General features: G+C 45.4%; 1 protein-coding gene across 1 annotated transcript in view; it reads right to left on the reverse strand.

Annotated features, from left to right (window-relative positions):
• LOC126412387 (myrosinase 1-like) overlaps positions 1 to 16,610 on the reverse strand; it is a 139,915-nt gene that overhangs the window by 112,625 nt on the left and 10,680 nt on the right. Inside the window, exons 2-3 of the mRNA XM_050081964.1 lie at positions 12,915 to 13,048; positions 3,568 to 3,702 (exon numbers count right to left, since the gene is read on the reverse strand). Coding sequence (XP_049937921.1) covers positions 3,568 to 3,702; positions 12,915 to 13,048 — 269 coding nt within the window. The remainder of the gene's footprint in view (positions 1 to 3,567; positions 3,703 to 12,914; positions 13,049 to 16,610) is intronic.

A 16,610-nucleotide genomic window follows, 5' to 3' on the forward strand; every position in this document is an offset into this window, starting at 1 on the left:
CTCAGAAGAAAAGTTTCTGAGGTGCAATTTCTTAAAAAGACATAGCCCCACAAGAACTCAGTCCCAACTGATGCTTTCCAGGACTCCGAAACAGCGATGCTCAACAGGCATCAACTGAGGCGTTGTGCATCATGGAGCAGTTTTAGTGTAGAAATTTTGAGAGCGCATGTATCAAGAAAAGCGTAGCAAATACTCTCATGCTCAACTGATACATACACTACTGGCCATTAAAATTGCTACACCACGAAGATGACGTGCTACAGACGCGAAATTTAACCGACAGGAAGAAAATGCGGTGATATGCAAATGATTAGCTTTTTAGAGCATTCACACAAGGTTGGCGCCGGTGGCGACACCTACAACGTGCTGACATGAGGAAAGTTTCCAACCGATTTCTCATACACAAACAGCAGTTGACCGGCGTTGCCTGGTGAAACGTTGTTCTAATGCCTCCTGTAAGGAAGAGAAATGCGTACCATCACGTTTCCGACTTTGATAAATGTCGGATTGTAGCCTATCGCGATTGCGGTTTGTCGTATCGCGATTGCTGCTCGCGTTTGTCGTGATCCAATGACTGTTAGCAGAATATGGAATCGGTGGGTTCAGGAGTGTAATACGGAACGACGTGCTGGATCCCAACGGCCTCGTATCACTAGCAGTCGAGATGACAATCATCTTACCCGTATGGCTGTAACGGATCGTGCAGCAACGTCTCGATCCCTGAGTCAACAGATGGGGACGTTTGCAAGACCACAACCATCTGCACGAACAGTTCGACGACGTTTGCAGCAGCATGGACTATCAGCTCGTAGACCATGGTTGCGGTTACCCTTGACGCTGCATCACAGACAGGAGCGCCTGCGATGGTGTACTCAAGGACGAACCTGGGTGCACGAATGGCAAAACGTCATTTTTTCGGATGTATCCAGGTTCTGTTTACAGCATCATGATGGTCGCATCCATGTTTGGCTACATCGCGGTGAACGCAGATTGTAAGCGTGTATTCGTCATCGCCATACTGGCGTATCACCCGGCGTGATGGTATGGGGTGCCATTGGCTACACGTCTCGGTCACCTCCTGTTCGCATTGACGGTACTTTGGACAGCGGACGTTACAGTTCAGAGGTGTTACGACCTGTGGTTCTACCCTTCATTCGATCCCTGCGAAACCCTACATTTCAGCAGGATAATGCACGACCGCATGTTTCAGGTCCTGTATGGGCCTTTCTGGATACAGAAAATGTTCGACTGTTGCCCTGGCCAGCACATTCTCCAGATCTCTCACCAATTGAAAACGTCTGGTTTAATGGTGGCCGAGCAACTGGCTCGTCACAATACGCCAGTCACTACTCTTGATGAACTGTGGTATCGTGCTGAAGCTGCATGGGCAGTTGTACCTGTACACGCCATCCAAGCTCTGTTTCACTGAATTCCCAGGCGTATCAAGGCCGTTATTACTGCCACGGGTGGTTGTTCTGGGTACTGATTTCTCAGCATCTATGCCCCCAAATTGTGTGAAAATGTAATCACATGTCAGTTCTAGTATAATGTATTTGTACAATGAATACCCGTTTATCATCTGCATTTCTTCTTGGAGTAGCAATTTTAATGGCCAGTTGTGTAGCTCCCAACGCCGTTTCCCCTTCCGGAAGCAGTCTTGGTACGCCTCTTGGTGAAACGCGCAAAGCGCCCTCTGCGAATTTTTTTTCCTCGATTATCACTGCAAATCTTCGCCCATTCTACGGGGCTTTCAACTTTGGAAATAAAAAACAAATTCTGCAGGAGCCAGGTCTGGAGAGTCCAGAGGATGGGGCAGCACGGTGATGAACAGGGTGAATGTGTGGGTGCGTTATCGTGATGCAAGAGCCATGGATTGTCTCGCCACATTTCAGGCCATTTCTTTCTCACATTTCCTCGCAGGCGTCGCAACACGTCTCGATAGTAGCATCGATTCACAATTTGTGCCTGTGGCACGAATTCTTGATGAACAAAGAAAACTATCAGCATAGCTTTGACATTTGACCTGACCTGAGGAGCTTTTTTGACCTTAGAGAATCTTTCCCAACCAATTGCGAAGATTGAACCATGGTCCTAACATCAAAACCGTAGATCCACGTCTCATCGCTAGTTATGATTCTCTTAAGGAACATCTCATTCTCATCTGCGAGTTCCAAAAGCACTTCACAGATTGCAAGGCGAAGGTCTTTCCCGTCTTGACTCCTGAGCCGTAGGACGAAGTTGGCGGCAACACGATGCATTCCGAGACACTGTGTCAGGATTTCATGACATGATCCAGCTGAAATGCTGCATTATTCTACAATCTCTCGGACAGTTAGTCTTCGATTGGCACCCACAATTTCGGTGACTTTCCTCACATGAGCGTCATCGTCCAATGCCGATGGTCATGTGCCCATTTCAATCGTAGCTGCCGATGTCTTGGTGTTAATACTGGCAAGTGCAGGGGTAGTCAGCTGCGGAGGCCCAACGTTAGGAGTGTTCGGTACACTGTGTATCCGTCCCGAGCCTCCGGCCATCACAATTTGCCCTCTGTCATACGCAGATAGATCGCGCGCCTTTCCCATACCACACACGGACAGCACTCTCGCTGATACTACACAGACCGTGCACTTATTCCTCGCCAGGTGAAGCTGCTAGTGCCTGGACAGGTTTACACGTACAGTGCGTCGGTGACCATAACGTTCTGGATGATCATTGTACTTTAATAATGAAATGTTGTTAGCAAACATCAAAGTTGTATTTATGACTTACTGGTTTACGATTAGAATGCTAGTACAAAATCTGAATTAGCAACTGCAATAAACAAGGTCAGATAGAAAGGGGGGGGGGGAGATGGAATGAGGAGGAGATGGACAGAGAGAGCGGCAGGAGGAGATGGAGAGACGGGGGGAGGGGAAGATGGACAATGAAAGGGGGAGGAGATGATGGACTGAGGGAGAAGGAGACAGAGTGGAGCAGGAGGAGATGGAGAGAGAGAGGGGGGGGGAAGGAGGAGGGTGGAGAAGATGGACAGAAAGAGTGTTGGGAGACGGTGGTCAGAGAGAGACTGAAGAAGGGCGTAGAGGGAGAGGGACTCGGGACATGGAACAGAAGGATATTAGGACGTATATCCATTTTCCTAACACATCAGAAAAGTGTACTTTGTCTAATCTTTCTTTTATATTTAGGCATACTGGGCCACAGCGAAACGTAGCCGGGTATAGCTAGCATTAAATATATCTTACATCATCTAAAATAAGTCCTTATAATTAATATAGTTTGTTCACGCCTTGTTTATCTTACAGTGAAAACTGTTAATTTTTACCTAGTTTTCTCTTTAGCTATCCAGTCATACCCCAAGTTCCCCTTCCGCAATTTTCTTTCAACTGCAGCGGTTCCTTACTCTCTCTTTAACACGAACTTGTTTTTCTTCTCAAATGAAATACAGTCAAGTAACTTGCTACACTGCTTGTGCACTTATGTGAAACTGTAAGTAATAAACACATCCAAATAGGCATGCGACAGAAAATCTTCGAAGAGAAAACAATGACTCAGATGAATTGTACTCACCACAGGCTGTATCCCAGCTGCTAACAAACCATCTATTAGTCTGTTGTAGTAGCTGATGCCGTCCGGATTGATCTGATCAGTGTGGCCCTCGGGAAGGATTCTGCTCCATGCGAAGGAGAATCGGTAGAAGTCGACCTAAATGAAAAGAATAAGGCCAATATAAATTCTTTGTTTGTAATTTTGCTTTCATTTGTTATCCCATGTCGTATCATACAACTCTGCACATTATCCCCTCTTCCATCCCCCACTCCCCCACCATCAATCAGGTGATAAAAATCGAGTTCCTTGGTTTTATTATCCTACTTTATTGATACAATGTTGTGCTCTGATCTTCATAAATTAGTGCTACATTTTTCAATGGTAGAGATCGCTTAATAGCATTATCACGGTCAAATTTAACCTACGAGGAGTTGAACCGTGCTGGCCGAATATTGGGCAACACAGTCCATGTTAATGTTGTGGTCTTCAGCCCCATGACCGGCTTGATGCAGTTCTCCATGCTACTCTATCCCGTGCAAGCCTCTTCATCTCTAAAAAACTGCTGAATCCACTTATTTTTCTCATCTCTTGGTCACCCTCTACGAATTTTACCCTCCCCGCCGCACTTCCCTCCAGTACTAAATTTGTGATCTCTTGATGTCTACACTGGACTCGCATTCGGGAGGACGACGGTTCAATCCAGCCATCCTGATTTAGGTTTTCCGTGATTTCCCTAAATCGTTTCAGGCAAATGCCGAGATGGTTCCTTTGAAAGGGCGCAGCCGATTTCCTTCCCAATCCTTCCCTAACCCGAGCATGCGCTCCGTCTCTAATGACCACGTTGTCGACGGGACGTTAAACACTAACCACCACCACTCTTGATGTCTCAGAATGTGTCCCTTCAACCGATCCCTTCTTCTAGTCAGGTTGTGCCACAAATTTCTTTTCTCATCAGTTTTATTCAGTATTACTTCAGCGATCACACAGACGTTAAGTCGAGATGTACGGAGTGGCCCATTAAACGATTCTGCGCAAATATCTCTGGAACAGCAAAAGATATTGAAAATCGACTTTCACGGGTATGAATGTAAGGCAAGGGCTAATGAAAGTAAATACTATGAGACAGCCTACAACGAAACAAATATGTTTCTCAAGGCAAGGTTTTTTTAAAAAAAAAAAAAAAAAAAACAGACACTCCCTATTATTTATTACACAATCAGTAACATGAAAAATCAGAAAAATAATGGGGTGGGTGCATCGTAGTACGTCAATTACATCCCGAGAAACTGCAAAGTAGAGTTGACGTTTGAAATAAACGAATCGCGCCGCTATTGCACAACATGAGATGCAAACGTGAACCCCAGGTTGCTCTTAATTGCGATATGATTAATGCAGTGTGACGCAACAATCGCTGTATTTAATTCCGTTTGCACTGTTATCAAGTCGATTGGAAAGAACACAGATGTACAATCATACACAATTAAAAATAAGGAAAGCGTTTGCTCGTTCATATTTACTGATCTTTACTGTAGCGCTAGAATCGACATAACGGTAACAAAAAAGCGAATATCATCGGCCATGGTAAACATAATTAATGGCTGGCCAAGGATCTAACAGAGGTGTAAACGGCACTTCTGCGTAGTTGTGTGACTGGACATCTATAATGTTTCCAGACCACTTAATAACAATGAAAATGGCAATAAGTACAGCGTTTCTTGCATCGTAGTGAGTCAATCACATCGCGATTACGAATAACGTGGGTTTCACATTTGCATCTCGGAGTGTGCAATAGCAGCACGTTTCGTTTATTTCAAGCGCCAACTTCACTTTGTAATTTCTCTGGATGTAAGGGACATATTGCGATGCAACCACCACCATTCTTTTTGTGTTTTCTTCGTGTTAATGACTGCGCGAGAAATATTACAGGGTGTCCATTTGAAAACACATAAGTTTGATATTTACTTACGTTTTAGAATGTCTCATAGTATTTACTTTCATGAGCCCCTGCCCTACCTTCATACCCGTGAAAGTCTTTTTTTTTAGTATCTATTGTTGTTACACATATATTTGCGCTGAAACGATTAAGTGGACCACCCTGTATACATAGCCTCCCATTAATTTCGAAGAATTAAACACGGGATGTCTGCGGAGAAAGGACTGGCACTGGTAAGATGAAATCATGTTTGTCCCCACACGATCAACGAGTATTGCTGATGACAGTAGTTACGGCACTCAGGGGGCCGTAGTGCATAATCGAAATATTGAGATTATGTAATAAAATATATGACAATGGTGAATGACTCTGGACTTTCTGATAACTGTAACGATTCCATTACCAAAAAAAAAAAAAATAAATAAATAAAAAACAAGGAACCAAGAAATGCAATGAGCACAGGACAATCAGCCTCATTTCACATGCAGCCAAAGTAATGTTAAGAATAATTAACAAGAGTCTTGAAAAAGTAATAGAAGAGAATCTTGGTGAGGAGCAGTTTTGCTTTAGATGGAATACGGGCACCAGAGATGCAATAGGGCTCCTACGAATTTTAAGAGAAAGGTTTACTAACAAGGTGCGCAACGATGAAGAGTTTGCAGAGATGATTGTGTGGTCTGATGAGGCACAGTTCAAACTCAATGGTACAGTAAATAGCCACAATTGCGTCTACTGGGCCGCCGAAAATCCGAATGTCCATGTAGACAAAGCCGTGAATTTGCCAGAAGTGTGATGTGGGTTGTCTTACCGGGGCCATTCTTCTTTGATGGCACAGTTACCGGTGAAGTGTACCTTCAGAAGCTTCATCGATCTAGAAAAGGCATTTGACATTGTGGTTTGGGACAAACTGGCGACTATAATGAGGGAAAAGAGAGTGGACAGGAAAACCAGAAGACTTGTAAACTCATAATATCTTAATCAAAAAGCCTCAGTTAAAGTGAGAGGAGAAAGTACAAACTGGATTTGACTAAGAAAAGGAGTAAGACAAGGATGCTGTCTGTTATATCCTAGCCAGTAATGCCACCCGAGCCCGCTGCCAAAAGGTTGGCAGCATCAAAGTCCGGACGCCGTCTGCATAAGCAGCGCCAGTGAGACAGGAAATCGCCGCAAGTCTGCGCGCGCCACCGCTGGCTTCTGGCTTCTTAAGCGCTGGAGTCGCGAGCGCTAGGACAGTTCTGTATTCGCCGCTCAGTTGTATACTCGCCACCGAATTGTGTACTTGCTAGTCAGTTGTGTGTTCATCGCAGCAGAGTAGTTGTTTGTCGTCAGCCGACGCTGACCTAGCCGCTCCGACTCGAACTAGACAGATTTCTGCAGACACCGAGTTCACTACTGTGTTGCTGTATCTTCGTTAATAAAGACAAGTACCGACTTTTATTTAATCGGAGTGTTTGGGTTTTCCTCTTTCTGTTCACTGTTCCAGCGGACCGGTCGGCCCGCTATTAAAAGTGTGGCGGTGACTTCGTAAGTCGTTTCGACAGCGAATTGCTTGACGCTACGAACACCGCCACAAAACTGTCTATCACCGATCCTTTTCAACCTCTACTTGGAAAATATGATGGACCAATGCTCATTAGATGACAAAGGAGTAGAAATTGGAGGAAGAAGAGTAGGGAGTTTGAGGTTTGCTGATGATATGGACCTTCTAGCCACAGGGGAAAAAGAATTACAGGATTCGGCGGACACAATTGAAGATAACGGAAAAAATTATGGAACAGGTGCAAAATTTTAAGTATCTTGGAAGCAGGATAGACACCGGCTGGAAATGCGCCACAGAAATTAAAACAAGGATAGAAATGGCAAAAGAGGCATTTTATAAGAAAAGGAGAATTTTCTGCAGTGGTCTGGACAGAGAACTCATGAAGAAATTCATAAAATGTCTTATGGAGTGTTCTTCTGTAAGGTGCTGAAACATGGACTTTGAGGAAGAAAGACAGAGAAAGGATGGAGGCTTTTGAGACGTGAACATGGCGGAGGATGGAAAGAATAAGTTGGATGGACAGAGTGAAATATGAAGAGGTACTGAGAAGAATGGGAGAGAAAAGACAGTTACTAGATGTAATAAAAAGAAGAAAAAGAAATTGGACTGGGCATATAGTAAGAAAGAATGACGGACTGATAAAAACAGTTTTAGAAGGTTGTGTAGAAGGTAAAAGGAAGCGAGGAAGGAAGAGATTTGATACTGGATGACGTGATGGACGGAACAACATATAGCAGCCGTAAGAAGGAAGCAATGGATGGCAGAAAATGGAGAGGCAAACATAGCAGAAAACTGATGGTGATGATGAAATGTATCGAACCGATAGGGGGCTGGGGGGGGGGGGGGGGGGGAGACAATACAACAAGTCTACTGTCTCTGTTACAGGCCTGACTTAGCGATCAAGTAAGGTTAAAAGACATAGCAAGGCATACATACACCAGTTTTTTCCTCACTCTCAACACGAATGGAAAAGAACAGTGGCTGGCTGAGTTTGAAATAAAGGACACATCAGCTTACACTGTACAGACAATGCCGTACGATACTTATTTTTTCTTTAACTTGGAATCATATGTATTACACATTTGTGTTTCACTTCCGATCCCTATTCACCCTCCCTAATATATTACATGTATACGCAGACGCAGAAAAGTGTAGGCGTCCATCTCACGATCACCCACTTATCCGTACTGTGTTCTGTGCCATGACTTCTTTCAACCGAAGTGTCCGCTGTGTGAAGCCTTGAAGCTATGTTTGGTGCTACTGGAGAAGAATGGGCTATGCAGCCCCACTCCACACTTGACGTACAAAACCATGTCTAATGGCACATATGTTCTATATGTACTATTACACGGGCACTGTTCATGAAAGTGTTCACCAGAAACTAACAAAATCAAACATCTCAGAAGTGAGTTATAATAGACCGTCTTTGCCAAGATGCGACCATTGGGTTAGCACAGCTGTAAATAAAAGTAAATAAAGTAAATGATATGCGGAAAGGCGCTCTTCGCGTTCGTAATTTAATTCTGTAAACGTTTAAGATTTACTTCCGCAATTAGGGAGGGTAAACAGGGATCGGAAGTGAAACACAAATGTGTAATACATATGATTCAAAGTTAAAGAAATCTAAGTATCGTACGGCATTGTTTGGTGGGACATCCTACGGAATGTGTTCATCCGCCTGCCGGAAAGGGAGTTGTCCATCACCGTACATGGGCCACTCTCCTTATTGATATATGGGTGTTGTGTCGTAAGTGTATTTCTAAAAAAATGGTTCAAATGGCTCTGAGCACTATGGGACTTAACATCTATGAACTTAGAACTACTTAAACCTAACTAACCTAAGGACATCACACAACACCCAGTCATCACGAGGCAGAGAAAATCCCTGACCCCGCCGGGAATCGAACCCGGGAACCCGGGCGCGGGAAGCGAGAACGCTGCCGCACGACCACGAGCTGCGGGCTAAGTGTATTTGTACTGTAATGTATTTGTAGTGTAATGGATGCATGTGTAGTGCAGTGTTTGTATTGTATGGTGATGAGGAGAGAAGGGAAGGAGTTGAAACCCGATGCCGGCACATAGTCTAATCCTGCCGAACAGCACCTAGGTGGCCGCCGAGCTTAACGTCCCATCCGGCGGACGGATCACCATCACAGTGTCACCTGTGACACAGCGAAGAGATTTGGAACTTAATCCAGGACTCTGGCGCAAAGACCGGTGATCAGGGGCTTTACGCCGCCTGCTCTCCTCGCCTTATTGATCAAATAGTGGCAGTTAAGTTGTCATCCTGCACCAGCACTCAGACCGGATACTTTCGAACCGAGCACCACCGCACGGGCGTGCGTCAGCGACCACAACTACGGTGGCAGGTGATCAAATGCTACCCTTGGAGTCAATTACTGTGTCAGTACCATTCTGTCAGAACAGGAAACCTCTTTGGTATCTACGACGATAAACTATCATATACCTAATCAGCCAAAACATTATGACCACCTGCTTAATAGCTTATTTGACCATCTTTGGAACGAAATACGTCACTGATTCTTCTCACCAGAGGTCCGAGGTTTGTTGGTAGGTTTTCGGAGGTATGTGGCGTTAGATGGCTACGCACAGGTCATGTAAATCGCGTAAATAACGGCCCGCTGATTCTAGTACGAGGCGATGGTTCCCACTAGCGACCCAGATGGGCTCCACAGAATTTACTTCAGGCGAATTTGGTCGCCGAGATATCAACATGAGTTCACTGTAATGCTCCTCAAGCCACTATAACACTGTCCCATTACGAGACACGGACAATCCTGAAAGATGACAGCACCGTCGGGGAAAACACCAAGCATGAATGGATGAAGGGAGTTCGCTGCTATCAGCATGTCTTCCATTACTACAGCAGATCCCATGTGTTGTGTACATAGTTCCGCGTAGTCAGCGCGTACACAACTTTCCCACTAGATCGCGCCCCGCTAAGCACAACACCGCAGGCGCAGCGCTCGTCCGTCTCCGCTCTACGAGAGGGCGCTGTCTTAGAGACGGACCAAATTCTGCTTCCGCCGATCCGCGTATTAATATGTAACGCAGCCAATGAGACCCTGCTAACATAGAACCTTTTCTCCTCACAGATCGCACTCGCGCAGTGATACCTGAACGCTCGAGGTATTACAACGAGTGTACAGACCTCCGATTATTCAGTCTGCATTAGTCTGTAGTCAAGTTTCAGTCTGCGCCTAATAAGATTATCATATTCCTGTACATAGCCATGGAGATAAATGAATAGACAATTTTGTCAAGTACCAGAGATATGTGAGAATAAGATTAACGTACCAAGACCAAAGGAACTTCCGACTGTCAATTGTAAATAGCATCCAGAACCAAGTTAAGTAGTTTTTAGGCTTGTTATTATTTTAATAAATGTGTGTGAAAATTAATCAAGTTCTGATTAAAGTTGGTCACCGCCAATCTGCTACTCTATGCGTGCAAGTGGCATTTCTATCGTCTGACCTAACGGCAGAAGATAAACATGCCACGATAAGACCAACAGACATATTGCTGACACTCGCCTACTTCGTTAGAGCGACACGTCAAATAATCTGATGGTGTGTGTACCGAAGGTGTAACAGTACGCACACCACACCATGCAAGCGCAGCATAATACCCGTAGCATAATAGTGCACTCAACAGCCTGTGTCTGTGGGGCGTTGCACGTTTAGAGCCGCCGTTCATGTCGATGACGGTGTTTGTGTAGACGACCATCGGTCTAGTGTAGCAAACATGTGATTCACCCGAAGAGCCGACACGTTTCCATTCATCGACGGTCGAATCCGGATGGGCCTGTACCCACTGCAATCGTAATTGACGATGTCGCTGCGCCAACATGTGAAAACGCAGGGGTGGTCTGCTGCGGAGCTCCTTGTTCAACAATGTACGATGACCGGTTTGCTCCGAAACACTTGTGCGTGCACCAGAATCGTGCTCTTTAGGCAGAGATGCCACAGATCACCAGATCACCATCCATCCTACTTAACAAAGCAGACCAGCCTCCGAACCCCATGTTCTGTGAAGAGTCATGGACGTGTCCAACCATTTAGCGCCTAGTGGTAGTTTCACCGTCTTTCTACATATTTCCACAGAAGCTCACGACAGTAGCTCGTCAACATTCGACCAGCTTCGCCGTTTTCATGATACTCGCTCACAAGCTCTTCTTCGTAAAGTCGCTTATCTCAATGGATCTCCCCACTGCAGCCCATATCTTCGCTAGTGTGATCCCCCTATCGTGTCTGCTCCGCTTACATGCTTCTATTACCGCGTCACGTGCCCGAAACGCCACCAGGTTACATCCAACGTCGCGGTGGGCGGTGGTCATAATGTTTCATATCTTCGCTAGTGTGATCCCCCTATCGTGTCTGCTCCGCTTACATGCTTCTATTACCGCGTCACGTGCCCGAAACGCCACCAGGTTACATCCAACGTCGCGGTGGGCGGTGGTCATAATGTTTTGCCTCATCAGTATATGTGGTGTCTGTTTCTTTCGAACATGTCCGTAAGGACAGACACCATGTATGATTCAGCGATCGTATATATTCAAGACGCAAGAGAACTTCAGCACATATACATGACACAACAGAGAATCAGGTATCAACCACAATTGGGCACTGAAATAAATAAATTAAATAGCGACAAGTGAATATTTATGCCCGGCCGTGACTCGAACCCGGATTTCTCGATTTACGCGCCAGATCATCTTATTCGTTTCTGCTATCCGTACACGCTTACTGGCCGACCCAAATTATCAACTTATCGCAAATTACGAAGTAGCTCCCTGTTGATTCACCTCACTTGCTCGCAGCGTTTCCTGTATTTCCGCAAGAGGTACGGACAAGTTTAAAGAAAACCTTCGTTGGTGCGATCTAACAGCAGTGGTTACTCATTGTCCTGGTTGCGACTGTTCCTGCTGTTAAGGTACCCGATAAGTGTAAAGATAGCTAATCTGTAAATAAAACACATATGCGGAAGGAGCATCATTCACTCTTTGGTGTGGTACTCATATGGTGTGGTAACCAGCTGGTCCTAAAATCTGAAATATTTGAAGATGGTATGCGTGTAGATTGTACTCCCGCGGTGCTCTCCAAACAGAACAGACACATTTTCCGATACCACAGGCTGTAGGACATTTTCTGCTTGAAGGTTCATTGCAAAATCTGGTGTTCTCAGGTCACGCTATCACCACCACCATGCTGATGACGTAGAGTCCGTTTATCGAAGCGTCTGTGAATTGCAGCGAAAGTACTGTGGTTTGATGTCTTCTGCTAGGGAACCGGTTTCCGTATAGCTGCTCCTCCGTTTTCCTTCTCCTCGCCGTAACACATAACTTTGTCACTGAGCTCATCAAAGACGTACTCTATGTTTCATTGAATACTAACAGCAAGAAAACCTGAATTCAGGACTAGTAAGACGAACAGCACTGAAGATACAGTCTTACAATGAATACTGCTTTGGTAAGATGCACACCACTGTAGACACATTATTGTTACAACATATGCTAAATTCAGCAACGGTAAGACGCACGCTACTGAAACAACAACACAAGCTGAGTGACAGAACTGGGACAACACCACAGAATAACAACCTCACTAGGAGCTGCGTAGCAGGTCGCTATTAGCGAGTGTGTATAATGACCATGCACATAGCTCATAAACGGAGGATCAACAAAGAAACAAAATTAACAAAAACTGATCGTATTTGTCCGATCTACCGTCCATAAACGTTTGTCGATATCTTGAAAAATCCTGCACGGTTCACTGCGAGGTGAATAAAAGAATGTATTTCGCTTCCTCATCCCAGTTACGGGTAAGAAGGAGAATCAGGTCTTTTCTCCAACTACCTCCAGTGATTGTAACTCACCCCAAGGTCCTGGAGCATTTCGAGGTCGACATCCAGCTTATGGTAGGAGTCGCAGGCGACGTCTCCATTTGAGCCGTCTGCGATCCAATCCGGGTGTTCGTGTGTAAAGTCGTCCCATATACTCTCCCGCTTGCCTGAAAGCAATAACATGCCTCAGCGAAACAGACTCTTTTTCACTCCGTGAGATGTGCACCTTACACTATGACACAACAACTCGTATAGGCTCTGATGCCTGCAAATATCTTTCGGAAAAAAAGATGTCCAAAAATATGTGTAGTTCATAAGATGCTGTTGAACTGTAGCCAAGAAAGATGTTCCTGTCAGCACTACAGGGTGTTACAAAAAGGTACGGCCAAACTTTCAGGAAACATTCCTCACACACAAATAAAGAAAAGATGTTATGTGGACATGTGTCCGGAAACGCTTAATTTCCATGTTAGAGCTCATTTTAGTTTCGTCAGTATGTACTGTACTTCCTCGATTCACCGCCAGTTGGCCCAAGTGAAGGAAGGTGATGTTGACTTCGGTGCTTGTGTTGACATGCGACTCATTGCTCTACAGTACTAGCATCAAGCACATCAGTAAGTAGCATCAACAGGTTAGTGTTCATTACGAACGTGGTTTTGCAGTCAGTGCAATGTTTACAAATGCGGAGTTGGCAGATGCCCATTTGATGTATGGATTAGCACGGGGCAATAGCCGTGGCGCGGTACGTTTGTATCGAGACAGATTTCCAGAACGAAGGTGTCCCGACAGGAAGACGTTCGAAGCATTTGATCGGCGTCTTAGGGAGCACGGAACATTCCAGCCTATGACTCGCGGCTGGGGAAGACCTAGAACGACGAGGACACCTGCAATGGACGAGGCAATTCTTCGTGCAGTTGACGATAACCCTAATGTCAGCATCAGAGAAGTTGCTGCTGTACAAGGTAACGTTGACCACGTCACTGTATGGAGAGTGCTACGGGAGAACCAGTTGTTTCCGTACCATGTACAGCGTGTGCAGGCACTATCAGCAGCTGATTGGCCTCCACGGATACACTTCTGCGAATGGTTCATCCAACAATGTGCCAATCCTCATTTCAGTGCAAATGTTCTCTTTACGGATGAGGCTTCATTCCAACGTGATCAAATTGTAAATTTTCACAATCAACATGTGTGGGCTGACTAAAATCCGCACGCAATTGTGCAATCACGTCATCAATACAGATTTTCTGTGAACGTTTGGGCAGGCATTGTTGGTGATGTCTTGATTGGGCCCCATGTTCTTCCACCTACGCTCAATGGAACACGTTATCATGATTTCATACGGGATACTCTACCTGTGCTGCTAGAACATGTGCCTTTACAAGTACGACGCAACATGTGGTTCATGCACGATGGAGCTCCTGCACATTTCAATCGAAGTGTTCGTACGCTTCTCAACAACAGATTCGGTGACCGATGGATTGGTAGAGGCGGACCACTTCCACGGCCTCCACGCTCTCCTGACCTCAACCCTCTTGACTTTCATTTGTGGGGGCATTTGAAAGCTCTTGTCTACGCACCCCCGTACCAAATGTAGAGACTCTTCGTGCTCGTATTGTGGACGGCTGTGATACAATACGCCATTCTCCAGGGCTGCATCAGCGCATCAGGGATTCCATGCGACGGAGGGTGGATGCATGTATCCTCGCTAACGGAGGACATTTTGAACATTTCCTGTAACAAAGTGTTCGAAGTCACGCTGATACGTTCTGTTGCTGTGTGTTTCCATTGCATGCTTAATGTGATTTGAAGAGAAGTAATAAAATAAGCTCTAACATGGAAAGTAAGCGTTTCCGGACACATGTCCACATAACATATTTTCTTTCTTTGTGTGTGAGGAATGTTTCCTGAAAGTTTGGCCGTATCTTTTTGTAACACCCTGTATATATGAGGGCAGCCAAGTGGAAACCGAACACCGCCACAATCAGACCATGGGATGATTCCGTTCAAAAGTAATCAACACATGCGTTAAGATATTTATCCCAGCGGGAGACGATACGATCAATTCCCGTTTCGTAAAACGCCGTCAGCCGCCGACCCACTCTTGCATTTCCTCGCCTGACTGAAGCCGACGTCCACGAATATCTTTCTTCGGGTCGCCAAAGATGTGAAAATCACACTGTGAAAGTTCCGGGCTGTAAGGAAGATATTGTAATTTTTCCGAAAGAAATAGCTGAAGCGTAGCCTTCGTCAGCCTGGCACTGTAGAGTCGAGCACTATAGTGCAACAGGATGATTCCATCCGACAGCATTGCGACAGCCCGAGGACAAACGTCAAAGCCAATAATAGAAACATCCCACATCTCCCACGTCAAAGAAATCCGAAGCTGTTCACACGAGTTGTGGCAAGTTCAGCAACAGTCATTGCTCAGGGAAATGAAGAGATTTTGCAGAAACTGCGACATGCTACGGTCAAACGCCGGGAAATGCCGCCGGACGGAATCACCCTCTAGCACGATAACGCCCGCCCCCACACTGCCAATCGGACGAAAGCTACGTTTCAGCAGGTTCGATGGGAAATACAGGATCATCCTCAGTACAGCCTGCGTCCTTCAAGTGATTTTGGCGTCTTTGGCCACCTGAAGAATGACATGCGTGGACGTCGATTTCATTCGGACGGCGAAGTGAAACAATGGGTGTGGTTCTAGATCAGTTACGGACCGACTGCGTTCTACAAAACAAGAATTGATCGTCTCATCTCCCAGTGGGATAAATGTCCTAAGGCGTGTAGTGGTTACTTTTGAGTGGAACCATTGCATGGTCCCGTTGTGGCGGGTGTTGGTTTTCATCTGACTGCTCCTTATATCTACTGAGAATAACTGTTACACTTTGAGCGAAAGCTACCAAAGCGATCTCCAGTGATTCTATGCGAATGATAGTGCGATTAAAATTTAATCCTCACGAAACTTTATTTTCAGTACAGCCGTTCCTGCTGATAAAGAAGGACATGAAGGATATGACTACAAAATGGCTAACATTACTGAAAATTTTCTGCTGGAAACTGCAGCACAGCGTACCAAGAAGACTTGCAAAAAAAAAAAAAAAAAAAAAAAAAGTTCAAATGGCTCTGACCACTATGGGACTCAACATCTGAGGTCATCAGTCCCCTAGAACTTAGAACTACTTGAACCTAACTAACCTAAGGACATCACACACATTCATGCCCGAGGCACGATTCGAACCTGCGACCGTAGCGGTCGGGCGCTTCCAGATTGAAGCGCCTAGAACCGCTCGGACACCACGGCCGGCCGAAGACTTGCACCTACAGCTTATCGTCATCTTGCTGTCTTTGAGAAAACTCGAATTAGTGTCGTAAGCAACGTGGAATCATCATACAGACAGATCGCTTAGACAGTTGACTGTGGTGCAATGAGTGTGGAACGAGTGGTAAAAGAATAGCAACAAGAGAAGGCATGAGTCCTTCCAAAAGAACTGTACTACGAGAGAATCCTAGGACTTTTGGACTAGTTTAGACAAATAAACGGATGACGACAGCTGACGTTCGGACAAAGCGTCACCACGAACCACTGGTAAGAGATTGCTGGAAGCTTGGTTGAGATACCGAAATGCCTTCCTTCGTTTATAGTTGACACTATACCACAGACACTATACCACAGACAAGTGCGGCTTGGATGGTCTAGAGACAGTAGGGAATACTTAGTGGCACTAA

This window comes from Schistocerca serialis, chromosome 7 (assembly GCF_023864345.2).
Source record: "Schistocerca serialis cubense isolate TAMUIC-IGC-003099 chromosome 7, iqSchSeri2.2, whole genome shotgun sequence".
In the NCBI taxonomy this organism is placed as follows: Eukaryota; Metazoa; Arthropoda; class Insecta; order Orthoptera; family Acrididae; genus Schistocerca; species Schistocerca serialis.